The sequence below is a fragment of the Magallana gigas genome, chromosome 5 (assembly GCF_963853765.1).
Source record: "Magallana gigas chromosome 5, xbMagGiga1.1, whole genome shotgun sequence".
NCBI lineage: Eukaryota > Metazoa > Mollusca > Bivalvia > Ostreida > Ostreidae > Magallana > Magallana gigas.
This window is the reverse complement of record NC_088857.1, coordinates 19,216,323-19,242,846: the sequence shown is the minus strand read 5'-3', so window position 1 is coordinate 19,242,846 and position 26,524 is coordinate 19,216,323. Positions and strand designations below refer to the sequence as shown.

General features: G+C 33.4%; 2 protein-coding genes and 1 long non-coding RNA gene across 6 annotated transcripts; 1 reads left to right on the top strand and 2 right to left on the bottom strand.

Annotated features, from left to right (window-relative positions):
• The first annotated feature begins 22 nt into the window (after positions 1 to 22).
• Positions 23 to 14,442, top strand: LOC105343779 (uncharacterized protein C8orf34). Of its 4 annotated transcripts, none has more exons than XM_066084656.1 (18): positions 23 to 163; positions 2,146 to 2,287; positions 5,680 to 5,742; positions 6,038 to 6,124; positions 6,482 to 6,634; positions 7,711 to 7,871; positions 8,275 to 8,411; positions 8,590 to 8,735; positions 9,077 to 9,144; positions 9,301 to 9,347; positions 10,374 to 10,411; positions 11,360 to 11,428; positions 12,269 to 12,342; positions 12,572 to 12,608; positions 12,808 to 12,886; positions 13,043 to 13,169; positions 13,798 to 13,873; positions 14,204 to 14,442. In XM_066084656.1, exons 1-18 carry the CDS (start codon positions 47 to 49, stop codon positions 14,239 to 14,241), a joined length of 1,659 nt encoding a protein of 552 aa, XP_065940728.1. In that variant the 5' UTR covers positions 23 to 46; the 3' UTR covers positions 14,242 to 14,442. The 4 variants fall into 4 exon arrangements, with proteins under 4 accessions (XP_065940728.1, XP_065940729.1, XP_065940730.1 ...); XM_066084657.1 differs by lacking the exon at positions 10,374 to 10,411 and adding an exon at positions 9,604 to 9,623; XM_066084658.1 differs by lacking the exon at positions 6,482 to 6,634.
• Positions 14,443 to 14,778: 336 nt separating this feature from the next.
• On the bottom strand, positions 14,779 to 21,336 carry LOC117686526 (coadhesin). Its single transcript, XM_066084660.1, has 10 exons — positions 21,196 to 21,336; positions 20,606 to 20,657; positions 20,387 to 20,472; positions 20,129 to 20,269; positions 19,616 to 19,786; positions 19,174 to 19,341; positions 18,207 to 18,281; positions 15,712 to 15,885; positions 15,153 to 15,280; positions 14,779 to 14,899 (listed from the first exon to the last, which is right to left on the bottom strand). The coding sequence occupies exons 1-10, from the start codon at positions 21,236 to 21,238 to the stop codon at positions 14,804 to 14,806; spliced, it is 1,134 nt and encodes a 377-aa protein (XP_065940732.1). The 5' UTR covers positions 21,239 to 21,336; the 3' UTR covers positions 14,779 to 14,803.
• An 826-nt stretch (positions 21,337 to 22,162) lies between these two features.
• On the bottom strand, positions 22,163 to 25,859 carry LOC105318934 (uncharacterized). The gene is made up of 3 exons (XR_010713991.1): positions 25,698 to 25,859; positions 23,648 to 23,779; positions 22,163 to 22,594 (listed from the first exon to the last, which is right to left on the bottom strand). It is a non-coding gene; the product is annotated as an uncharacterized lncRNA (long non-coding RNA).
• Positions 25,860 to 26,524: the final 665 nt, after the last annotated feature.

Below are 26,524 nucleotides of genomic sequence, written 5' to 3'. Positions count from 1 at the left end.
TTTAACGTACGACTTAATTTTTTTCCTAACACTTCCATTTCCGTCTATGAATTCCAAAACATTGCAGAGCTTGACAGATGCAAATGCATCATTAAAAGTCATGGCAAGTCCCCAGAAAATGCAACAATATATGGACCGACACAGAATCGGTCCACTCTTTGAGGTACATCTTGTTATATTCTTTACTTGCTTTAAAAGTTTTCTTGAAACGCTAAACATTTTAGACTTGTATGAACGCGTTTTACATGTTTACTAGGTCTGGCTAGAATTTCCTCTATGAATTAAATTAGTTAATTTATTTTTTTAAATGTTAGGGTTTTTTCTTTTACATGAAATATAATATGTATTACGGTCCGACCGTTGGGATGAGCGCAGCATATGTGATAAAAAAAAATGAACTATGATAAATCAATAAAAATAAAAGTACTAGTGACGTAAAGTAAATGAATTTAAATGCAAAATAAAATAAACATCCCTATTTTTTCATTATTCATAATTCATAAGATTTTTTATTTATTTATTTACTGGTCCCACGCTAGTATAGAATTTATCTCAAATAAAATGTTGTTGAATAATAAAGATTTTAACATAATGTACATTGCAGTTTATTTCCTCTTTTCTTGCATCAGACATTTTTCTTAAACTTACATATAAAAAATTGACTTATCACAGAGTCCCCCCTCCCCCGTTTAAAAAAATAATAAATTTACGTATAAAAAAAATTTGTTGATCATATAAGGAAAATGGACCCCCCGGGAGCATTTATAAATGGTAGTGAAAATAAAGACACTTTTGAGCAGCTAAAGAGCTAAATGCTTACTACGCACTCCCCATTCCTCACCCTGATTAGAATTTTCCTGATTTTGAGAATTTTTTTTTCTTTTTGCTTGTGAAGATTTTTTTAATGATGTTGCCACGCCCCTTTTAAAAAATGTTCCTGGAAATTACCGTAAATATAGTGAATAAAATAAATGTGAGCATTCATCCAAATGAGAGCAAGTTACAGCTGTTTCCTATCTCTGAAGAAATGTCTTGATTCGTTAGCTGTGCAAGATTTTGAGCAGATTTTGGTATTTATATTTCAGCAGATTTACAATAACTACTTAGAGTAGTTTCCCCTTATTGTTACGTCAAAGTTCACGTCTGTCAAGTGTCGTCTGTCTCTTTGAAAACACCCTGAAAAAAAAAACTACGCGAAATATACTGTTTTGTTTATTTAAAAAGCATGATGTTCTTGAAATTACACAATTTAACTGTTTCTCAAAAGTTTTACTTTGATTCTCGCAAGATGGTATCCAGTCTAGTGAGATCGACAGACATTTAAGGATTTCATTGTGGGTCGAAATTAACTGACGCCGAAAAATTCTGTGGGATCAATGTGTAAGAAATCCATTGTGACGTCACTCGAAAGGACGATAACTCCGTTAGTCTTATGTAATGGAATTTGCGTTGTGTCAGAAGTATGTACATAGTCTTATATCTTGTTCTCGTGAGAGTGTGAAAATGGGAAACCATAATTACAGGGAACTACTGGGACGATTAAAATAAGGCATTACTGGTCCGATTTACTGATGCCAAAAAAATCTGTTGAATGAATGTGCAAATAGTCTGAATTTTCTATTCACACAAGCCTTGCCGGTAGAGCTCGCTTCGCGCCGGCGCTGTGCGCCGCCAAGTTGTGCTCGCTATTAATTACATCAAAGATATTTATTACCGAAGAGGCCAAAAATCAAGTAGACTTATATATGTGTTGATAAGTCCTATAGTCTGTCCCAAGTTATTGCTTCCATCACTTTTTCATGATTTTTAATACACATACACATACCTGTGAAAGAAGTACAGTTGAAATAGATGAAAATAACCAAGATATCATCATTTTCACTCATAAAAGTTTACAGGAATGTAAACAAATTTCTTATGGATATTTATAAACATTTTACATCTTTTCTCCATTCGAAAGTACCTCGGACACCTCGCACATTTTTTCAACACTATCATCTGGGCTATTTCATGGCTGATGCAATGCAAAACCCTTTCTATAGGGCTTTCTATAGACTTTCTATTTTGGGATGTGTATTGAAACCTGAAGCGCTAAAGAAGGAGTTTAAGGATATGATTAAATATGATAATTGATTTCCATTTCAGAACCTAATGAACAAAGTACTCCATGATCAGCCTGACGATCCCCTCATATACTTGATCAAGGCTCTGCATAAAAAGGCCGGATTGGAGATGCCAAGAGACTTGAGGCCTTCTGGTGTCAGAAGAGGCTCTCCAGAAAGGATGGGTAACTATTGCCATGATGCTATAATTGTAACTGATGTCTTGTTTAATTTGTTAACTTTCATTTAAGGAGGCCGATTTTAGTTTTCATTGCACATGTTTTTGCGCATTCTGGTATAATACAGTTAATTTATGCTCCTTATGAGAATTTTTTTAATATCATTTAATATGTTTTACGGTGCGACCGTTGGGGCGAGCGCAGCATTTGATCAAACAATGAATTATGATAAATCAATGAAAATAAAAGTATCAACGTAACGTAAATGAATTTGAATGCAAAATGAACTAGAAAACTGACCAGTCAGGAAGGGCCCCGCTATGACAATTAATATACAGAAGTGAAAAAAACTTTGAATTCCATCCTCTTTATATTAACAATGATGAAAAATAAATGCCCGGCTGCGGCGGCATAAGATGTAAGAACTGCAATATATAGGATCTCATGATTTGTAGTTGGATATGATTTTCATCCAACAATTAGAGTGTTAAACTGAGGGGTAAAAATATAAGGGTGCAGCTCATGGAATGAGAGTTTGATTTGATTACATTTAAAAAAATATATATATATGAAAATTATGAGTAACAACTGTATTTTTAAAATTTCAAGATAATTCCTGAACATGATAAAACAGGGATAACCTCATGTCTTATAAATTAAATGTGTATTTAAAAAAGATTTAAACAGGTGTTTTATAAAATGCAAGCCTTCAGTGAATGCAAATACATTGCATCACCGAGGGTTGACCTCAACTTCAAAACAAACATCAGTTGCAGACAAAGGTGTTCATTAATCTTCATATGACAGATATAGAGATAATCCTCTAAATTTTCTGCAGTGCAGTAATTAATCTCAATGTGACAGATGAAGATAAAGCTTAGGATGTTCTTCCTGTGGAAGGTTAATTAATCCCAAAGGACAAATATTGCACAGCCTTCCTAGTATACAATGGTAACATTCTCAGCAGTTATCTCTCTTTGCCCATTCATTCTTATGCATAGTTAAGGAATCTACCCCACCACCCAGCTCCAAACCAGAAGACATAGAGAACCAAATTTAGCATCAAAATATGCATTTCGACCTACTGAACTACCATAACAAATTTGAACTTGATTGGGCAACCATAAAAAAAGTTATTAGAAAAAAACAGAAAATTTGTGGACGGAAGAGTGACAGACGGACGGACAGAAGGACGGACGGACAGAGTGATTACTATAGGGCACCCGCAAATCCTTGCGGGGCCCTAAATATAGACATGCCTATTTTTTCTATTAAATTTTCATTATTCATAATTTATAAGATTGTTTATTTATTTAAATAGAATTTATCTCAGATACAATATGTTGTTGAATAATAAAGATTTTAACATAATGTTTATTGCAGTTTATATCCTCTTTTCTTGCAGCAGACATTTTTCTTAAACTTACATATTAAAAATTGACTTATCATACAGTCCCCCCCCCCCCCCCCCCCCCCAATCTCGTTTAAAAAAAAAAAATTTACGTATAAAAAAAATTTGCTGATCATATGAAAAAAACGTTTTTGGGACCCCCCCCCCCCCCCCCCCCGTGGGAGGATGTAATAAATATGAAAATAAAGATACCATTGAGCGGTTAAAGAGCTAAATGCATACTACGCACTCACCATTCCTCACCCGGATTAGAATTTCCCTGATTTTGAAAATTTCTTTTTAATTTTGCTTGTAAATATTTTTTGAATGATGCTGCCGCGCCCCCTTTTAAAAAAACGTTCCTGCATGGAAATTACTGTAAATATATAGTGAATAAAATAAATGTTAGCATTCATCCAAATGAGAGCAAGTTACAACTGTTTCCTATTAAAAAAAAAAGATGTCCCCATTCGTTAGCTTTGCAAGATTTTGAGAAGTTTTTGGTATCTATATTTCAGCAGATTTACAATAACTATTTAGAGTAATTCCCCCTTATTGTGACGTCAAAGTTCACGTCGGTCAAGTGTCGTCTGTCTTTTTGAAAAAACCCTGGAAAAAAAACTAAGTGAAATATACTGTTTTGTTTACTTAAAAAGCATGATATTCTTAAAATTACACAATTTATCTGTTTCTCAAAAGTTTTACTTTGATTCTCGCGAGAAGGAATCAAGTCTAGTGAGATCGTCCGACATTGATAAATTGCATTGTGGGTCGAAATTTACTGACTCCGAAAAATTATGTGGGATCAATGTGCAAGAAACCATTGTGACGTCACTCGAAGGAACGACAACTCTGTTAGTCTTATGTAATGGTTTTATTTACAATGCATGATGTACATAGTCTTTTATCTTGTTCTCGTGAGAGTGTAAAATGGAAAACCATATTTACAGGGAATTACTGGGACGATTAAAACAAGGCATTACTGGTCCGATTTACTGACGCCAAAAAAATCCGTTGAATGAATGTCACGGCAACTAGTCCGAATTTTCTATTCACACATGCCTTGCCGGTAAAGCTCGCTTCGCGCCGGCGCTGCGCGCCGGCGAGCTGCGCTCGCTATAAGATTGAACACAATAAAAGAAATACAGATAAAATATTTATATTTTATATGGAAATTTTTATTTTTAAGCGATTTTTCCGTTGTGGGGGAGGGTTGCCATTGCACTTTTATGACGTTATGATAAAAGGAAGCTTTATAGGAGTACGTTATAAGAAATAACATAAAAGAAAAAGTAAAAATTGTACGCCGTTGAAATTTTAAATACAGATTATTGCTAACCTCAAGGACATTTTCCTTATTTTTTGAATGAATCCATTTTTCCAATCTTCATTCATAATGATCTAAATATATAGCAAAATTTGGTGCATTTTAATATTTTGAGATGGCCCCCCACTAAAACCCAGACAGTGTAATTTAGTATTGTTTACAAATAAGGTAGGAAATGATTTTACTAAACATTTATAACAATTTGAGATAAAAAGCTATTGTAGTATTTTTTTTAATCTGCTTTGATGTGCAAAAAATGACAGTTACCTATATATTCCTATAGTAAATGTACCTCTACTTTGAGATGGTCCCTAAAAAGAACCAGACGGTCGATTTTCTTAAAACTTTGCATGCCAAATAAACTAGAGTTGGTTTAAATTATATATGGTTAAAAGAGTTTTGCTATTGTAGTTTTTCTGCAAAAAATCCCAAATCGGCCTCCTTAGTTCCTTTGTTGAGCACATATCTCAAAAGCTATCATCTTTATCTTTTCATCTATTATGATATTTTATGACATATATTTTCTGATTTTTCATCCGTGCAAAATATCTCTTTAGTATTCCAGAAACACTTTTTACAATTAAAGTTATAGAGAGGACTGGATATATATAAATGTATTGTAAAGAAGTATGACTCTGTATGATATATTTGTTACCTCTGTGTGAATTAATTTGTTGACAGTAAGAAGTAAAAGTCCAGAGATGAGCAAAAAACCCTCACAGACATGGGGATCTTCTACCATGGGTGTGTATCTTGTTTATATGTGTCCATATGTTACAACTAAAATATCATCAATTACACAATTTGAGATGCAATTTACATTACATAATTGTATTAATTTTAAAGATTAGTTAATTTTTTTTCTTGGCATTATATGTGTGATGTACTATTGCTTGTCTAACTGAGATAAGGGTTGAGTATAAAATGCTCCAACTCTGCATTGGGCATATTATAAGACGAGATAATGACAACATTTTACAATTATATTTTGTGTTACTTATATTTCTTGTACAACAAGTAATAACAATGTTTGTTGTAGACGTAGAACGATCCTACGACAAGCCTTGGCTCTCAAGCAGCAAGAAAGTAAAAGCTAAATCGGAAGATTTTTCTGCCTCAAAACAAGGTAAAAAATATTAAAAACTAATTTTTTTTCAGTTATCATGTAATTATATAGTTCTAAGCTATTAATTTAATTATAAATAATTGGATGTATGAAAGTTCCCATTATGTTCCCATTGAGCCTTTGTTGTGTAAATATGGACTACTTTCAAAAAGTGTAGTAAGAAAGTGGCTTCTTATGAACTTGTTTGCATGGAAGCTGTCTATTGAAAAACTTCAAATGAAGTTTGACTTAGCCTAGAGTAGCTGTAACATTATAGATTCATCCTAGTCTGGGAAAGCTATTGCTTATATGCAATGTTCTCGTATTGTATTCTCTCTTTAAAGACTTCAACTCTTATTAGAACACGATTTCTTTCAGCCTCCCCCCATCCCTCCCCTCAGAAGTCTGCCTTACGCAAGGGAGGTAGTCGACCCCCCTCACTGCCCCCAAGGTCTTATAAACCCCCTTTTTCCCCTGACTTAGATAAACTGCAGGAAGTGTTACACATTGAACAGAAACCAATCACACCAGGTTATTTTTAGAACTTTTAGCATGATGCCTTGGTGAATGATCCCTGTATATCAAGGTTTTTGTGCTGTTTGTGGAATTTGGTACAGGAAAATGGTATGCTTTTGTGGAATTAGCTTTCATTTCCTTTTTACATGTACATCTAAAACTTACAATAAATGAGTTTTTACATATATATATATTACTGTATGTTTCCCATTTTTAAGCATGAACAAAAAAGTGTCTTTTTAAAAGATACCAGTAACCACTAAGAGGTCAAAGGGGTTTTAAAAGTCTATACATCATGATCATCAGATCAAAATTATCTAAACTCTCACAATTCTGACATTCAGTAACCAAATTTTTATGTTTGCATATCTGATCAAATCATTAGATTGCAGATATTTCTTGTCTACAAACATGCAAATTCTGTGCAAGTTCTGATAATTCCATAATACAACTGGTTGTCCAGCACTTGGTTTTTACAAATGAATGTATACCGGTAATTAAAATGTATAAACTATTAGCTGGAACGCAGACTAATCTGTTGCATCATTAATGGAGAATGTTGGTGTGAAAGTTGAAATGAATGGCTAAAGTTGTCCCTGGTTATGCTGCATGAGTTACAGGAATTTATTTTTATAGAGGATTTTTGAACTCTCAAATTAAAATTCTTTTCATTTAGTGTCTTAAAATATTTTTGCAAACTTTATACTGAAAAAAAAAACGAATTTCACTTGCAATTGTAGTAAATGAACCATAATAATTCAAAGGACAAGGTATTTTATTACATGTTTTAATTTCATACCTGTAAACTGAATAAGGTTTTACTTATTATGCTTTAGAAATGATGATGGGTTGGTTATGCTTGTAATGGGTAATTTCAAAGTCAATTAAACTTTTGTCAGTTTTTGATGAATATTTATTTTTGATATGATGTAGTATACAATGTCCAGCTTAAGACAATTGTCTAATGTCTAAATGCTTTTAATAGCTAAATGTGTTTCAGTGATCTACACAGAATAATTATACTGTCAGACCAGAAAAGTCATAATAAAACCAAATCTTGCTAAGATTTAAAATGAATTGGTGGATTGTAGGGAGGAAGCAGCCGAAGCAACCGTGGAACGTGGACACAAAGGTTGGAAAGACCAGCTTTGATGATTTATTCGATGAGCATCCAGAGGAGGCAAAAGTTGTTACCAAGAAAAAGGAAGGAACGACAGATGCCAGACAGACCTGGGGATCCATGGGGCTAGGGGTCAGTGAGTGTGTGTGCACATGTGTGTATTGAAGTGCACATGTACTTTTTCAACATAGTTAAAATCATGCTTGATTAACTTTTTGTTGATTTCATAGATTGAATGAAAAGTTATCTTCTATGTTCTTTCATCATTTGATTAAACTTTATTGAATTCCAAGCCTATTTAGTGAATAAACAAATTAAGTGGAAAGGAGGGTACACAGATATATTTTTTTTTCAACATTACACACTATGCTTTTGGAAAGCAGTGTACAAAAATTTATCCACAGTGCCTGTACATGAAAGAGAAGGTTGGAATTTTAAATGATACGCCACAACAATCTGTTAATTGGGTTTTCAGGAAGAGCTAGTTTCTCTAAAGAACCAAAAGCTAAAATATTGAGGTGACGTGTCTTTGTAGGAAGATGGAGAGGTGTTCACTAGTGGTGCATACAGAGGCCCCAGGACTCACCTGTCCGATGACGATCCTCTAGCCGGGGAGCTGATGAACAGCAAGACTGACGACACTGAGGAAACAGAGGACACAAATGTTGTCAGGTAAATCTAAACGAACATGTAATTTAAAAGTATTTTCTCTGCTTTTCTCCATTTAAGTTTTATTTCGGTCAAGGTTTTCACTTTATTAACTACATGTATTATGTGTTTTAGTACATGTAATACGTCATTACAATGTATTTATCTGATTTCTCAAACCTTTATTGGAATTTGATTTCAGTTCTGGTCATGTAAGGGGCAGGAGAGTGGATGCCAAGAAACACAGGAAAGAGTTGGAGAAACTGATCAAAGAGTCGGACCAGAAGGCCGGGGATTCTGGGTACGACGACGGACTAGAGGAAGAGGACGATGCTATAGAGCTGCTGGGTGAGGGATAGCTCTTCTGTTATCAATGTTTCTAAATGGGCTTTGATTTATATATTTGTTGGAAATCCCTGGGTGTGCAGTTTGTGAATAAAAGGGTTTTATAGCATAAAGATAAAGTCGTTGTTATACATGGAAAGAGATACATATATAACAGTGAAATTTTTCAAAGGAATATTGTTGATAGCAAAATATGTAATTAAACATGTTATTGCAAGACCTGCTTCATGGATATAGTGTTATTTATTTGTTTTAGATTTGTTTTTTCTTTAATTACATTGCTATTGAATAGGAAAGTCCTTTGATAAACATTTCTAAATACATGGTATTACTTTTGATTGCAGAGGATGCAAATGATCTGTTAAATGAAGGTGTAACCAAAGTTCCAAAGTCTGGATACAAACTCAGCAGAGTAAGTCAAGGACATGTATACCAATAGTTTATTATAATAATTCTGATATTTTAAATGTGCTTAGAGTTCTTATGTTTATATCATATATATATATGTTTTTGTTTGGTTAAAAAATTTCTTTTATAAATTATCACTTTTCCTATATTAATTTTCTAGCTTCTACAGCAAAGACAAGAGGACGCAAATATCAAACTTAATATCAAGTATGTTGACATTTACACTGACTCTTTTTCAAAGACATTTTTTTATTTTAATATTGTTCTTAATATTAATTTAAGTTTCATTTTCAAAAAAGTGTAACAATTTTATAAAAAAAAAAAAAAAAAAAAATAGAAAGTTTACAAATCTTGTATTTTAATATTAAACCTGTAAATGAAAACTAAAAATTATCATGATAGATGCTTGTAATTTATATATTTATGAACTCCAATCATTACATACAACTTTTATTCCAACAAGGATTGCTGATACTTATGGGGGTGAGATTCATCACGTTTCTTCTACTAAGTTGAAACAAAAAATTGTTGTGCACTTTTAATTTTATGATTTTCTTCCGGCTTTTCCTGTAACACCAATTAACGGTCTCTACCCCACAACCAATCTCACTTCCAGTTGTTCTGCTAATTTCTGTTCAGTTGAATGTGAAGGTTATACATATCCATTTGTGGTATGTCTATAAATAGTAATGAGGGGAATAAATCAATTACTGGTACGAGATTGCATTTTTGGTTTTTTTTCAAGTACCTGTCAAGGTTACTTCAGGCCTAAATCTCATGTTTGCAAAATTTGTTTTGATAGGGATGCTGCTTATAGGGTGTCAATTATGTTTCAGCAAAGATCTCCATATATTTATTGGATTGAACTTTCATGTTTCAGGAAGTTTTGATCACAAACTACCGGTACAATTACTACATACATGTATGTATGTATGTATGTATGTATTGAATATTTGAGCTGTAGGTGAATAGTTGGTACTCTACATCTAAACAATTATGATTTTGTTCAGATGGCTCATGTCTTTGTAAATCAAGTGTCACTTGATTAAAGAAGGTCAAACAAGGTCTTTGGGGGGGGGGGGGGGGGCATTTTTGGAGTTTTTGGATGTAGGCCCAGGGTTTTGGGTTGAGGAACCTTTACAATCAGACTGATAGATACTAGTAAATAGTGTAGATTTTCTTGATCTGTATATAGTACTTGAACTTCTCTTAGAGTCTTTTACGTTTTTTCAGTCTTTACGCAGGTGCAGAGCCGGCAGAGAGTTACGTAGGTCTGTATGACAATAACCTTCTTTTAATTCTATCAATGGTTTCAAGATGTTGTTTTCATACAAACTTCACCAGTGCTTGCCTTACAAAAATGAAAAAATGAAAAATTATCTTTGTATACATGTATGTTTTGCATCACCAAATAAAGATAAACATGTAGGTCAAATCAAGTACATATACTGGTACATGTATTATGAAATTTATAGATATTATTTTATTATGAAATTTATAAATATTTTGATGTATCACTCATACATGATGACAGAACAAGTACCCGTATGATTGTTAAAATTATTGAAGTTCACTGATAGACATGACAGTATAAATAACTGTTTTTTTATTTGTTTTGATACTAACAGTCTTTTATTTGTGCATTCTCTGCTTGAGATCATTGGAAGTGGTCACCATCACTATTACTCTTTTCAAAATGATTTTCCCCCCAAAAAACCTATGTTATGATAGTTTTTTACAATGCACACAGTTTTCAGCTGTCTTTGCAAGCAATATTTGACAGAAATAAGCTTTTTAAACTGGATGATTTCATAGCAAATGCCAATGGAAAAATGTATAATCATAAATGAGCTTATCATATAGTGAGAGTTATATTAACTTTTTTTATAACAACGCAAATTACGTTAACTCAAACATTTATCCTATAATTAAAAATATTTTTTTCAATGATAGAATTGAACTTAATGCAATTCTTTTTTGGATGGAATAATATCAGATATCACTATAAATGTGGAAATACTTGAATAATCTAAAAGTTTGCCATTTTCAACAACAATATGATTAAAAATCACTGTACAGTTTAAAAATTCTTTACTTTTGCAAGATTTATGCAGATAATTTGTTGTATAAATCTGTAAATGAGATATCTATTTTAACTGTAACAAAAATATTCTGATTTATATGAACTTGTATTATAGGGGATGAATTTTTGCTTGCAGGAGATGTTAACTATAAATCCTCGAAGATAGACGATCTGTTTGACTCAGACGAGGAAAGACCTGCAACTGGTAGGGTTATTTTTCAAAATAGGTCAGATACAATTTTTTTGGTGATAGTTTCTTAATTGAAGTAATTAGATCAACTAACAGGAGTTATAGCTAGCAGCCTTCAGTTGATATTTAGAATGATAGGAAGAAATGTCTGTTATATATAAAAACCATAATGATTATTATACTTTAATGTTAAATACTAAAATCTGATTAGTTTAGAGGCAGTTGATAATCCGTTCTATAACCCTCAGCAATAGCAACGCACTTGGCAACGGGTAACACAGCGAATTGTTACATGCGCGTAAATTATGCACGTACGGTTCGCCATAGAATTAATGTCATTACTATATATAATATAAGCAGTAAATAATCTTTAAAATGAAGACATTCAGTATAATTAAACAAATAGTGCCTGTTTGGGAGGGTAAGAGTTGAAATTGACACCCCTGGAAAACCCTTGTCAACCTCCACTTCGCGTCGGTTGACAATGGTTTTCTCGGGATGTCAATTTCAACTCTTACCCTTCCAAATAGGCACTATTTATGTACTGGTACTAGTTTTATACAAGTACTGATAAGATGATATTGATGTACCTCATGAACTACTAGACTTTGCAAAAAAGTGTTACCAATATTCATTATATAGATTTGAAAGTTAGATATTAAATGATCAAGAGAAACAATCGTAATATGCCAACTCCCTAAGTTGTAAAAAAAAAAACTTTAATCAGAAATTACCTCTTTATTAACATTTCATGGAATATAATTTTTTTTTTTAATTTTACCCTGCATTTTACTTTACATTACTACAATAATTGTAACAGGTATTTTAACAGATGACCATTTTTTATGTCTTTAGGTATGTCTGGGTTCCGATCTTCCCCTGGGGACAGCGATGAAGAATTTGAAAGTGTGTCACAAGTCACAGGGCCGGTCAGTAACACATTTCATTTACTGACATGAATGTACTGGTATTATGTATATTAAACCTCGTGTTTTATTAAAAGCTAATTGCTGTAATGAAATCCAGCTCTTTGAACAGCATTCAAAGCATATCTAATTATTGGGTCAAAGATGGAGAGTGGTGAGCTATGTGGGCCATGGGGCTTTTCATTCATTTACCATATATATATTTTTTTAAATTGTCTTTTATTTGTTTTAGAGAAGACCAGTGTGGAATGTTGGGGAAGATTCTGATGGTACGTAATATAAAAATAATATGATACAAGATTAGTTCCAAAGATTTCAATATCTTGCTCATTTTCACAGTAAAGAAAAAGTTTTAGATAAATTATTTTTCATGTATAATCTCTTACTGAGATTGTGACAAATGTAATAATGTACATTATTGCATATGTGTGTAAAGCTGTATAGATTTATGTATACATTTATTTGTAGGTGATATTTTCTATCCTCGAAACTCTAAAACATCACCAGACCTCCCTTTATCCAGGAAAAGTGTCTCAATATCCGAAAGGTATTTCATTTATGAAGTTAAGGAAACTTTTTTCAGTTTAAATGGAGAAGTAAACCACCAGCAAATTACAATATAGAATTTAATTTACATACATGGCTTTCAATTACCAGTTGAACTGTGCAGTATTTTTGAAGTTCATGAGTTTTCTTTCAATAGAAAAAACTTGAACCAAACTGCCCCAGAGAGATTTGAACCCTCTCCTCTTCAGTCCTTGGACAGTGTTCATGGTAGAGGTGTACCGATCAAAACGTGGAACCCAACCGCCCAAAGCATGCAGTCGGTGGTATGTACTGGACCTACACTGTTACAGGGCTTTAGTAGCACAGTACAGCTGTCAAAATAAATGTCTGTCAACTCATTCATACTCTTTAATACCTATCAAAATAAAATTCTTTCCAGATATAGTTGTTTTGGCAGGGTTATGATTTATATTAGAATAGCAAACACTGTGTAAGTTTAGATATCTGTTTTAGTTACTGAGCAAGTACATGAGTTCGGTCATTATAATAGCCTTATCCAATATAAATACATGTATAGAAGTGTATGACAGTGTGTCGTATTTACATGCTTTAGAAGAGTAAATTTTTATTAAAATGATCTTATAATCATTGTTTATCTATCAACTATATAGAGTACAGTATTTATTATTTTTTAAATAGGAACTACTTTTTTAAAAGAAATTAGACCATCTAAGAGATTTGTTGCTTGTTCAAACAATTTTATTTTTTCAGTTTCTTTTTTAACTCATTTTATATACCAGTACACAAGACTAAGGGTAGAAGTTAATAAAATGATTTTAATAGATTCATACGCTTGAATACTTTCTTATGCCACCTATCACCAGTACTATAACATGTTTGTATTTTTCTTTCCACTCATCACCATTAAATAAATTAAATTTTCCATTCAAGGAGTCAGTACGGTCTACCAGTGGAGGGTGGCAAATTCCACGCTACGACTCAGAAACAGAATTCTCAGAATTTGGAGGTAAACCATCAAAATATCTGTTTTAATTGTTTGTAAAATCTAGAAGAAAAACTTTTGCATATACCGGTATTTGTTGCAAATAACTTGATCAAAATTAATACAATGGTAACCTTGTACATGTAGTTACATGAATCTTTGTTTATTTTAGCTCAATTATAACTAATATTTAATAAATAAGTAATAATAAACTTAAGTTTACTTGTACTAATATTAGATTTACAAGGATGTTGCTGTGCTGGAATGTAGGTTATCTGACAGTTGCACTGACCTTCACATTGTTATCTATAACATACGTGTGAACAAGATCAAAGAGTAGTTTTCTGTTTTTAGATCAATCTGCCAGGAATCGTCCACCAAGAGCATACTAGAGGAGAAAGGGACTCATTTTATACAGAGTTTTATACATGAAGATCTAGTTTATAGATAGACTATTTATCATCTCATCTCCCTCGTTGTCTGTGATCTTTTATTTGCAAAACATATACTTGTACATGAATATTTTTATGTTATTTTTTTTTTTAGAAAAAAAAAACTTTTTATATTAATAAATTAGATTATGCATTATGAGAGGTTAGAGTGTCTATTTTTTGTGTCTTCTATTGCTTATTTCAAATCAAATTTTAGAAGAGGCCTCAGAAGGGTTCTTGTAAGATTTAAGATGAACTTTCATGTAAATAATTTTATTTACAAGTGTAGCACAATTGTCTTATTGAGGCTACTAACCTTGTTGAATGTTGATGATAAAGTTTGGTTTACATTTATATACAGGTTCTATACATGTATCAAATGAAATTTTCCCCAGGTGAGCATAGCATTCCATAAGACCCATTTACTGAAATGTGACACCTATGTGTCATACACCCAGTCAAATTGTATTTATCACAAATAAACAACACAAAACTTGGTCAGCTGTATATGGGATTGATGTGTCTATACCCCCAGATATTTTGACAAACATGCCTTGTCGGTACAACAATATACTTCACAATGGGGCAGCGAATTCTTCATAATCTCACAGTCTGTGGCCTGAAATGAATTAAATTATTACCTGACACTTGATAAAATTGTACTAGTATCCACTAAGCTGGTATGCTTCCATATAGGATCTTTCAAATATTTTCTTCAAATTAAAGTTTAATCTCTTGAACGTTCATGCCAATTTCTTGAGTCAAAGTTTATAGTCATGTTTTGATACACAGGGAGTAAGCATGGCGCAATTATGTGATTCTTGATAAAATATGTTTTGATTTGAAGAAGCACGTTATGTATAGATACATACGTCGATGCAGTGCGTTGTAAAGGGATAACCATCATAGGAGCGGATCATACATATACTCCCAACAATACAGGTCTGGTTCCAAGTACAGTTCAGTTGGTCATCACAAGATGGGCAAGCCATTCCGGTAACTGTTCAAAAAATGTTCCCGGGATAAATCTTTTGATAATTTAAAAAGTAACTTGAATTCATGAGGAGGTTCGAAAACCTCTGGATCTCAATGTTAAGACTTTCAAGACGGTTAATTGTTATGAGTACTTATCGTCTATGCTTTATTGCGAAATGGAATGTTTGCGTCGCGGGATCATTATTCTTACAAATGTTAGACGTCCATTACATGAATATATTGGAAATGTGATACAGTTTTATGCGATGGAAAGATGAAATATACATCTTTGCTATCCTTTATTCTCGTCATAAACGAATCGGACCCTTGGCTAGCGAAGATTAAAAAAAAATTAAAAAACATGAAAAAAAACGGAACTCTGAGAATCATTTCACTTTTTTGGTCAATTTGAAAATAATCTTAAAAAGAAAAATATCGAGTAAATAAGAGCCTCACTTTGGCTTGGACATGACTGAGTATTACACGATGGATTGAGGTCAACCACCTCTCCCGTGCAATTTTTCCCGCCAAAAAGGGGGTCGTGACAGGTCCTCGTCCTAATCTGGTAGCCACCCCCACAGGTGGCGCTACAAGCACTCCAGCTCCCCCACTCGCCCATATAGCCATCCACTACAAATCCAATTCATTGTGTAAGCAAGTTGTATCACAATTATAGTCTTTGTGAATTGGTAGGGCCAAAATTCAAAGAGATAATTTTTTGAAATGCATGATGTTCAGAATATTTTGTCGAATTTTCAATTAAAAATACTTTGCTGTTGAAATAGATTTTTATAAAAACTAGTTAGAATATCTGTCGCCGGTGTCGTACTTGAAAAGAGTTCATACATCAGAAGCATTATATACATATAATGTACTAGATCTGCGTAGTCTGACATTATCTCCAGAGATACTAATAATGAATTTGAAGCGTGTCAAATTACATACAGTCTTTTATTTCAGAGCGCGTCAGTCACAGTGTTATTTAATGCGAGTGTCCTTTTCTTTTAAAAATTGACATACTTTAGGTATACGACCTGCAAAAACTGAATGACTGAAATCAAATATTGACTTCTTATAGTTAATTTTAATTAATTAAAATTATCATAGTTTCAAACTTTCTTGGAAGTACTTATAGTCTGTCCCAAGTTACAGCTTCCATCACTTTTTGGTAATTTTTAACAAAAATACACATACCTGTGAAAGAAATACAGTTGAAATCGATGAAAGGGAATATATCAAAGATATCTTCATTGAACAATTATCATTTTTCACTCATAAAGTTCACAGGAACGAAAACAAATTTCTTACGGGGATTTATAATGGGAAATGTTTACATCTTTTCTCCATTCGGAAGTACTCGGGATACCTCGCACAATTTCTCAATCATCCGGGCTTTTTAATGGCTGATGCAATGCAAAATCCCCGTCGACTTTCTATTTTGGGATGTGTGTTGAAACCTTAAGCGGCATAGAGGGGGCGTTTCAAAAAAGATAATCGGACATTTTTCATATTAGTGGATAAACGTAGTTTGAGCACATAGGTATTTTTATGATTATCGAAATATCAAGCAAAAAGTGGTGGAAGCAAAAACTCGGGACAGAGTATAGTTGTTTATACGAAACCGCATCCTCAAAACTGGACAAGATTCAAAATCGCTTTACCGAATTTGGCGAAATGAACCTATGCACTTAAACACGTAATTCGTGTATATCTTACATGGAATATTTTTTTTATTTAAAGATGTAACAGGCACGTAGCATCAGAGGGGGCCAGGGGCCCACTTTTTCTCGCAGCAACTAACCTTTTTTTTTTAAATTAACATATAAAAATAGAATTATCATGGGGTTGCCCCCCCCCCCCCACTTTTTTGGGAGCATGTAAAAAATTAATATGAAGATAAGGAAATGAGGACTGAAATTGAAGTTATATACTACGCCGGCTAACACCCCCCCCCCCCCCCCCCCCCCCCCCCCCACGGATTAGGATTTTGTAGATTTTGGGTTGCTTGTCAAGAATTTTTGGATGAGTTTGGCCCCCCCACTTTCAAAAACGATGCTACGTGCCTGTGTAAGATCAGGAGGGAAGGAGAAACACGTCCTTAATTTAGGATATAGGTCATTCAGTGTTCTCTGTTGTTATTGTATTAATGTCAGAACAAGGGTGCTGGGAAAGTTCATTCCTGACAATACGTGGATATATCAAACAATGGAACGTAATAGATAAAGAATCTCACACGATTCTAGACAACCCTGAAATACGCCCCCTGTATTTATCATTTATTTGAAACTTAGAGGGCTGCATGGTCATTTTTAGGCTATATCAAGCTCAGATTTCAAAGAAAAAATATATTGAATTTTTTCTTTTATAGCTGAAAATTATATCATATGTTCAAATTTAAGGCAGATTCAGGGCGGTAAATTATTTGATCACTCGGCCTCCTTAAATTGAATTTTTCGAACCAATGTAAGGAAAATACTACCGGTTGTTTGTTATTATCGTTGCTTTGGTGTCAGTTATCTTTTCTAATTAATTACAGATTGAGAACATTGAATCTATCGCAAACTACGGCCAATATGTACAAAAATATCTCTTTAGATTGAAGCGTTTGTTTTGTGTTTTTGGGGGTTTTTTGGTTGGGGCGGAGAGGGTAACAGGGAACTGGTGTTGTTGATTTTATTTTGTTTTGTTTGCATTTTAGTTTTTACGAAAGCCTTTTGATCTCATTTTTGAAGATTAAAAAAATTAATTAATCGCGAATAGACGTGAAAGTTTTGCGAATAAAAGCGACACACTTTTGGCGGCGGGGGGGGGGGGGGGTGTGTTGTTGTTGTTGTAAAGTGACATAAAAGGAATATTTGCACGAGATCATTTGAGATGCGGGTTTTACTGAATTATTAGATAGGTGGTGGTTTGATTTGTTGACATACAAACCTGGCATTTGACATACAAACCTGGCATGTTTTGGGCTGGAGCCGCAGGAGTTGTTGATGGTGCCATTGTTGGCCGAGTCGAGGATGAACTTGTATCTAAGATTGTTAGGCATGAAAACACAAGAATCATATAAAAAATATTTTAAATAGTACAAACATTGAACTTCACATGCTTTATATATCTGCGAGGGGTATTAATCGTGATCTAAACATTTGATATGACTTTAAAGGGGCATGGTTACGATGTTGGTCAAATTTTATTTTTATTATTTGCAATGCTTAAGGAATGCATTTCTAATGATCAAATGAAATTTGGGTGCCAGTCGTTGAATTTTAAGCAAGATACAGGGCTCACAATTCTTCGTCATATAAACAAGGCTCGTGCCCTGTTTTTGTTTACATAGGTTCAATATACCAGTAAAAAATCTTTTTAAAGCTGGTTTGTCTATCTTATTCATTTAAAGCATAAATAAACAGTTACTAACGATTAACACATTTATTTTAGGTCTAAAACTGGAATTTTAACTTCAACATTCGAAATGAAACAAACACTTTGTTTACATAGCGAAGAACTGTAAGCTCTGTAACTCGCTTATAACTCATCAAATGACACTCAAATTTTGGTTGCCTATTAAAAATGCCTTACTAAAGCATTGTAAACATTGAAATCGAAAAAATAATTTTTGACCAAAATCGTGACCATGCCCCTTAAATAGATGTACATCTGTATTTTTTCATTTTAAGGCTTTAAACAAAAACATGCACCAAACGTATTTTTTTGTTAAATAGCTGAATGTAAAATTTATTCGTTATGAAATAATATATAACAGTGTGTCTTCTAGACTGCAACCGCGTATCATGATACGATCCCGGCACATTAATTTTCCCATAAGATTAATTTGCGAATCGCAAAATTTTACCACACGCAAATATAATAGAATAACAGTGAATAAACACGGTAAATATATATCACATTATCATCAGTTACCTGGACATGACTGGTTGTTACAGGAAGGATTGACCTCCACGGTGTCTCCCTGGCACGGTTTCCCGCCATAGATCGGGTCATGACAAGTCCTTGTCCTCATCTGGTATCCACCCCCACAGGTGGCGCTACAGCCACCCCAACTACCCCACTCACTCATGTAACCGTCGACTGCAATATCAGTGTCATATTACATAACATCATAACTACTTTCGATAACCAATTACTTCTTCCTTATCATATTTTTTTTTGGGGGGGGGGGGTATTGTTGTTTTTAAAAAAAGATATTATCTATTACGTGTATACGTAACTACAGTAGTACTAGTATATAACATATTAACGAATATTAGATTTCATGTTCGATCATTTAATTATAAACTATTAGTATCTTTTTCTGTTGCATTTTTTTTATTGAATTAGCAAGAGCGATTGGATCTTTTCTAACCTGCACAAGGAAACAAGGAACAAATCTGAATCTGAGAATTTTCGCCAGCACAAGACAATCCATCATTTTTGGGCGCTGGATTTGAGCAGGTGCGATTTCTTGTCTGAGTTCCTTGGTCACATGATGCACTGCAAGATGACCATTCTGTCCAGAATGACCATCCACCATTTACTAAAAATAAACTGTTCCGGATAAGATAGCATTGGTTTTAATATCTTTAAGGAGTGACAGTAGCGAATCGAAGAGAGAGATTAACTTTTTAAAGGCGTGAATGATAAAATACATTGAAATAAAAACTAATTTAAAGAGGAAGGACGGGCGTATCTGTGAATATTTTAGAGAAGGAAAATTGCATGGCCGCATCGATAAAAGCTGTTCCAAAGACGTTTCACAGTGGAACTTTATTGATGTATAATGTATGTGCACGTTTTCGCATACAGCTGAGGGAACTTTCAGTATATCGCTCGCTTACATTATATAGATCTACATATATATATATACTTGTATACCGACCACTTGGTTCTTGAGTTGTCGTCATTGCAGCGTGAGGTAGCGTTGTAGCAGCGTGAGTTGACGTGGCGACAGCGTGAGTTGATGGAATGGCAGACTGAGTTGCTGTTGCGGTTTCATGAGTTGATGAGGACAAATGAAGATCTATTATATTTAAACGTATAATAAGATTCAAAATCAATGTATGGTGCTGGATATGTAAAAAGGGGGCTATAAAGTGAAAAAGGTTGACATTTTTGCATTCAGATTAAAAAGCATCACCTTTACAAGTACATCTAGGTTCGTGTCGTTTGCGGCCATCTCCGCTGCAGACGATAATATGCCCACTATGGCAATGGAAATTTTGTCTGCAAAAATGCCACGAGAATCAAAACACACCTTTAACATTTCCATTAACATCGGTATCATACCAGTACCAAACCTTGCTTAAATTTGTTTACCTGTATCAGGTGATGAAATCGTACCTGTATCAAAGCATACCTGTAGCAGTCTTCTACTGTACGGCATGATGGATCGTGTGCGTGTAACGAGCCTAGTAAATGTAATATCAATTATAAGGCAATTATTATTTTTTTCCAAAAAAAGGGAAACAGCCCCCTACCCTCCCTCACAATAATTTTTTTTTTTTCAAAAAAATAAACAAAAGATCACCCTCTTTCTCGCACCCAAAAAAACCCCCACAAATCCTAATCCACTGAAGTGAAGTATATCAATAACTTCAATTTCACTCTTTATTACTTTATTTTCGATTCATTTCATTTTTTTATATACCCCCAAAAAGTGGGGGGGGGGGGGCAACTCCATGATGATTCAATTTTTCATATGGAAATTTAAGAAAAATATTTGCTGCTAGAAAAAGGGGGCAGAAAAAGGAGGGGGCAGAAAAAGGAGCTGCCCCCCCCCCCCCCCCCGATGCTACGTGCCTGCAAGATCGATGAAAAGTGAAATCTTTTTTACAGCGCAGAGTTCCTTATAGCATACGGTGCCGTATGTATGATAATTTCATTGTATTTAGTTATATAATATATAAGTACTTTTGTATAAGTTATTCATTATGTGGTGACACTTACCAAATAATAAACAAGGAACGGCGACAGCAATAAACCAAATCATGCTCTACAGAAGGGAATAGTTTGTACTACAGGAAAGTTCACGGTATACAACAAGCAATTAAAGGTCAAATACTATACCAATACGAGTGAACGGCTTATCTTGACAAAGATAGTGCATTCTTACCATATATACATAATGTGAAACTATGGAAATATCTTGTTGTCAACTATCAGGAAGAGGACGTTCCATTAGAACTTAAACCGTGTATACAACATCAGTTCATTTGAGTATGTTGGACAAACCTTTTTTCCTCAAAATAATGTGGAAAAATCGAAATTCTATGGTGGCATAATTCTGCCCCATGTATGCAAGTTATTTTTCTGTCAAATATGTCGACATGTAAAATAAATTATGTCGACATACAAGATAGCTATGTCAACATGCAACATGGCATGCAAGAATTTTGTAATTAAGAGGATTCGATGGCCGTGGCCATTTTTATACGGCACTGATCTCCTTCAAAAGAAGTTAGCTCTTTATAAAAATATAGAAAAATACTAAAATTTTAAAGTCAAGTTTTAAGATTTCTTTCTCATGTTAATACTAGTTTATAGGATAGCAATTTAACTTTAAGTCATGTGTCTCAAAATTTAAGGTTGATCTGTATGAAAAATTTATATCAGAATTTATGAAGTTTGGTTGTTTTTATAGATTTTGTGTTTTTCTCCTTTTTTCATTCGGCTTGAAAACAATGTTTAAGATATCTTCACCAAGCTATATATAAGGATACGCATTAGTGTAACAAATTCACCTATCCCTGACCCTTTCTATGTCATAATAACCTCTTCTATATATATATACACATGTACGAAGGGTACATTTAACACGCACCAGATTGTTTGACATTAAGCGTATAAAATATAGATACGGCACAATACATGTAACGAAAGCACAAAATCAAGATTTCTTGGTATATGATTTCTTGTATATCTACTTTATTTTAACAAGTACATGCACATGTATATAGTTCTATGGTGATTCGTATAATGCGCAAAAGAGTTTATACATGCATGTAATAACTATTATTAATGTATGCAACAATTTCTATTAAGAACAAAGTACGAGCAAAGATTTTTGTAAGTCAATATAATACAACGAATTTATTAATATTTCTCAATGATGAGGTAGAAAATTAAGGATATACAGCCGGATATCTATCCTCAAAATTCGAATCACGTGACGGGGCGTCATTGCAGACATCAACGCAGGCTTTGCAGCATTTCCAACCAAGCGCTCTGGAAGCCGTGGTTTGAGGGTCCGTGCAGATTTCACTACATTTAGGGGGAGTGATGCTCTGGAGACAAAAACTGTCCAGTGCGTTACTAAGTACGTTGGCGTTGTTTCCCCATGGACAATCTGTGGAAGATAAGGTCGAAAAAATAATGCTACTAAACATATAATGCCTTAACATACAGGTACGTAGCATCAAAAGCGGGGGGGGGGGGGGGGTTACCCCCCATTTTTTGGATTTTGAAGATTGGCGGGAATTATTTCTTTATTTTTGCAGATAAGAATTCATCTGAGATTTCAAGATTTCAGATAAGTCTCCCCCCTCCCAACACACATTTTCAAACATAAGTCATCAAAGATTACAGAGCTCACCGAGACATGGAATCACCTTTATGAGATCCCCCTTTTTAAAGCCCTTTATCATACTATATTAAAATCATATCTTATGATTTTTTTGGGATAATTGAATTGTTTGGTATGACACAATATTGTTTAAAATCATAAGATATAATATTGTATCATATTACATGTTAATTTTATGACGTATTGAAAACTACAATATTTATCAATTAACAGACTACTATACAATATTGTATCGTACTATGCATCAAATTTGTGTCATGATACACCATAATATTGTATCATATGATACGATGTTATATGTATCAAAATATGAGTATGTCATGATTTGATATGTTATCATAAATTGTGTTGGTATCATGTGATATGATATTATATCATATGATATAATATTGAATACTATGATAATGTGATTTGATATTTATTATGATATTGTATCATGTGATAATATTGTGTCATTTAATATTGGTATTATACGACATTGTATCATTTGATGATTCACAATATTGAATCATGTGATATGATTATAATATCATATAATATTGTACAATATGATTAAAACAGCAATAACTGTATATTATTATATGATTGATTAATTCCTAGCCCTCTAATTGGCTGATATCCAACAATCAAGGAAAAAACCCAGAACGTTATATCCACCTGCACGTGACTAAGGAGGTCAATATAACATTTGATACATCTGGTCTGCTCAGAAAACTTAAACCAGGTCGGATGCTTCTCCCGACTTTGTCTCAGTAAGCTAAAAACGGCATTTTTTAGACACAGTTTAGTTTAATACTGGCGTCCGTGTACACTTACCAGCATCGACGTACTTCTCCGGCAGCAGTAGGGACCCTGTACAGAGTTCTGAACAAGCCAGGTAGACGCTTTCCTGGTAACAATAGGCCTTCCTGAAAGAACTAGCCTGAAGTCTTTGACAGTTCGCGTGGTCTGCAATGAAACATGAACATGAGCGTCTGTTTGTTGGAATTAAGGTTTTCCAATCCTCAAGATGTATTTTATTTCATCATAAAAAATTTATTTATCCTTCAAACTTTCTAAATGAAAAAAATAAAAAGATATTTTTTGATGGCATCCATGCATTTTACGAAGTTATTGCAATTTGGGCCACGATGGATATAATTGAATAAATATACAAAAAGAGAACACATTAGAAAAATATAAAAACGGCTTTATGGTGGTTCGAACCCTTCACCTTTACTAGTATGTAGTAGGTCTCTGTGGAGCCACCAAGCCAAGCAACAGATCGTTGAATAACTGTGAGTATTATATGAACACTATAATACTAGTTAGATTTGTCTATGTATAAAAGGCAGATTTATATGGTACGAATATAAAAATTCAGGATAATTTAGAGATATTGAACATTGCTGAGGATCTGAGATCGTTAATATGCCCCTGGTATGGCAGTTCATCTATATAAGTTACATTTCATTTTAAGCATCGGTGTCAAAGCCCCGATTTTCAATTATGTAAAAATAAAAAAGGCCTTGTATTAAAACAATTACTACGACTGTGACAAATTACATATTATCCATTTTTAATTAAATACCCTTAGGCAACCAACCGATGTCACATATTTGAAAAGTTGATTTAAAACTTGCGATATATTTCCTCTAGCTTTCAAAGTGTAACAAATTTCATTAGAACATTCTGACGATCATATTTGTCTACTGTTTACAAAAAGATGTCCAAAACGTCTCAATGACACGACAGTTATTCGTTGTTTAATCAAAACTAGTGAAATTTCGACAGGTTTAAAATAAGATATTCAACATTTACTTTGTCAAACATACAAAAACAAAACACAAGAGCAAATTTAAACCAAGTCGTAAACCATATACTAGTATGTCCATACGATCAAATTAGAGTGAGTGTCTTGCTCAAAGAGAGACTTGAAAGGGGTGGATGGGTAAAGTTGGTACATGTATATACATTAACTTAGTAGTTGACAGCACGTTGATATAGTGATGTAACGGAGAATACTAAGTCGTGCTATTATAATAATTATATTAAATTGTGTTTAATTTATTTGACTGTGGGCTTTAGCGTACGCCAATTTATTGTACATGATTAATGACAATAGCTCCTATCAATCAAATTCGTTGATATATTCCCGACATTACATCCCTACAAGATTAACCAGGATCTTGCTTGTTGGATAGAATCGGTATTCATGATTGTTTGGTTTTAAAAAATACACAGCTTATTTTTTAAAGATCGGATCAGGTCACGATCTCATAAGGATAACGAACGACTTCTCTAAGACTTTACAGCCAGTTCTGTGTATTGCAAGATGATAATGACCTGGCTGTAATGTTCTTTAAAGAATTAGACGATTTCAATACGATTTCTACACAAAGTTTCCGTGAAAGGATGGCGACTGTCCATATACGACATGAGACGTTACATAACTTTAAATCCTCTTCGTGCGTCGTACTAAATTTAAAGTTTTTCATGAAGTCTTTCGTATCGCGGTGAAGTCTTGTAGTGATCGTATCACGTTCGTGTCCCTCTCTCGAAAAACGTTTGCATTAAGATCTACACAAGGATTCAAATTAGCAAATGATAAAACCAAAGGCATTTGATAGCCACTTATTGAAGGTATGTATATTTCCCCTTTATTTCCCGAGAAAAAAATCACGAATTTAAATTTTCCAAAAGTTACAAATATGTTCAAAAATTTGTGGTACCAAAGACGACCAAGAATTTCCAAGACATAGTTGCTGCTACTTGATACGAGATATTACAATTACAGTTGCATTAATCACATAACATAACCAATTTGAAATTGATCAAATGTATGAAATGTATCCATATGAAATATTAATACTTTGTTCACAAATACCTGCAGTAGTCATAGTAAGTAGACATGCTAGAGTAAAGATGAATGTCGTTCGCAAATCCAGTAGTTTCTTCATTATAAAACCCATTTCTAAATACCAACAATTGTGTATGACAGTTGCTTTGAAAACTGAACACAGTTCACTGCGCACATAACATCAACTCACTACATTAAAGTTCTATTTTTAGTTTTCATCGAAGGTAGGAATTCCGGCGTCGTTTATGACAGATAATGATTTTTTTGCTAAAGGATATTGAATTTGGTGCAATCATCAACGAGAATGGGCTATAGATTGTGGGAAAAAAATATTTTTCAAATTCGAATAAGAAATGGAAAATGTAGCGATGAAATGTAATAAAGCTTAAATTAAACCAAACATGTATATTAGTTTTTTATTTGTATAGTAAACTAACCCAAAATCAAATACAATGTAGTTAAGGGTGTTTTTCTTGACCTCTCACTAACGATAATATATACGTATGTGAGTGTTCGATACGAACTCGTATCTCAATCGTCGAAATATTTGTCCGATTATTGTTTTTAGACTCTTTATCAAACCACTACCGCCCTCTATTAATATAATAAACATGGCATTATTTATTCAATTGGTATAAATTAAAACCAAACATTGAGGTCTCAATACAGTATATGCATAGTGCATTACGTGTTTAATGAAGCAAATTGGCATTTCGTTAACTTATATTTTCTGTGAGAAAACAACTTATAATCCCCTTCTGTCCAGTATTTTTGCCAACTTAATATTAAATGTACAAAATAACAATCAAATGAAAAACCATTTATTTGATTTTAGATCTTAAATAAGGTATGTT

Excerpts from the sequence above, each read along its gene's own strand:
- LOC105343779 (XM_066084656.1), top strand. The coding sequence starts at position 47 with ATGAATTCCAAAACATTGCAGAGCTTGACAGATGCAAATGCATCATTA. Across the intron at positions 8,412-8,589 it reads GAGGACACAAATGTTGTCAG|TTCTGGTCATGTAAGGGGCA; the intron begins GTAAATCTAAAC and ends ATTTGATTTCAG. Across the intron at positions 13,874-14,203 it reads AGAATTCTCAGAATTTGGAG|ATCAATCTGCCAGGAATCGT; the intron begins GTAAACCATCAA and ends TTCTGTTTTTAG.
- LOC117686526 (XM_066084660.1), bottom strand. The coding sequence starts at position 21,238 with ATGATTTGGTTTATTGCTGTCGCCGTTCCTTGTTTATTATTTG. Across the intron at positions 15,886-18,206 it reads TCCAGCCCAAAACATGCCAG|TGGATGGCTATATGGGCGAG; the intron begins GTTTGTATGTCA and ends TTGGATTTGTAG. Across the intron at positions 14,900-15,152 it reads TTACAACGCACTGCATCGAC|GCCACAGACTGTGAGATTAT; the intron begins GTATGTATCTAT and ends AATTCATTTCAG.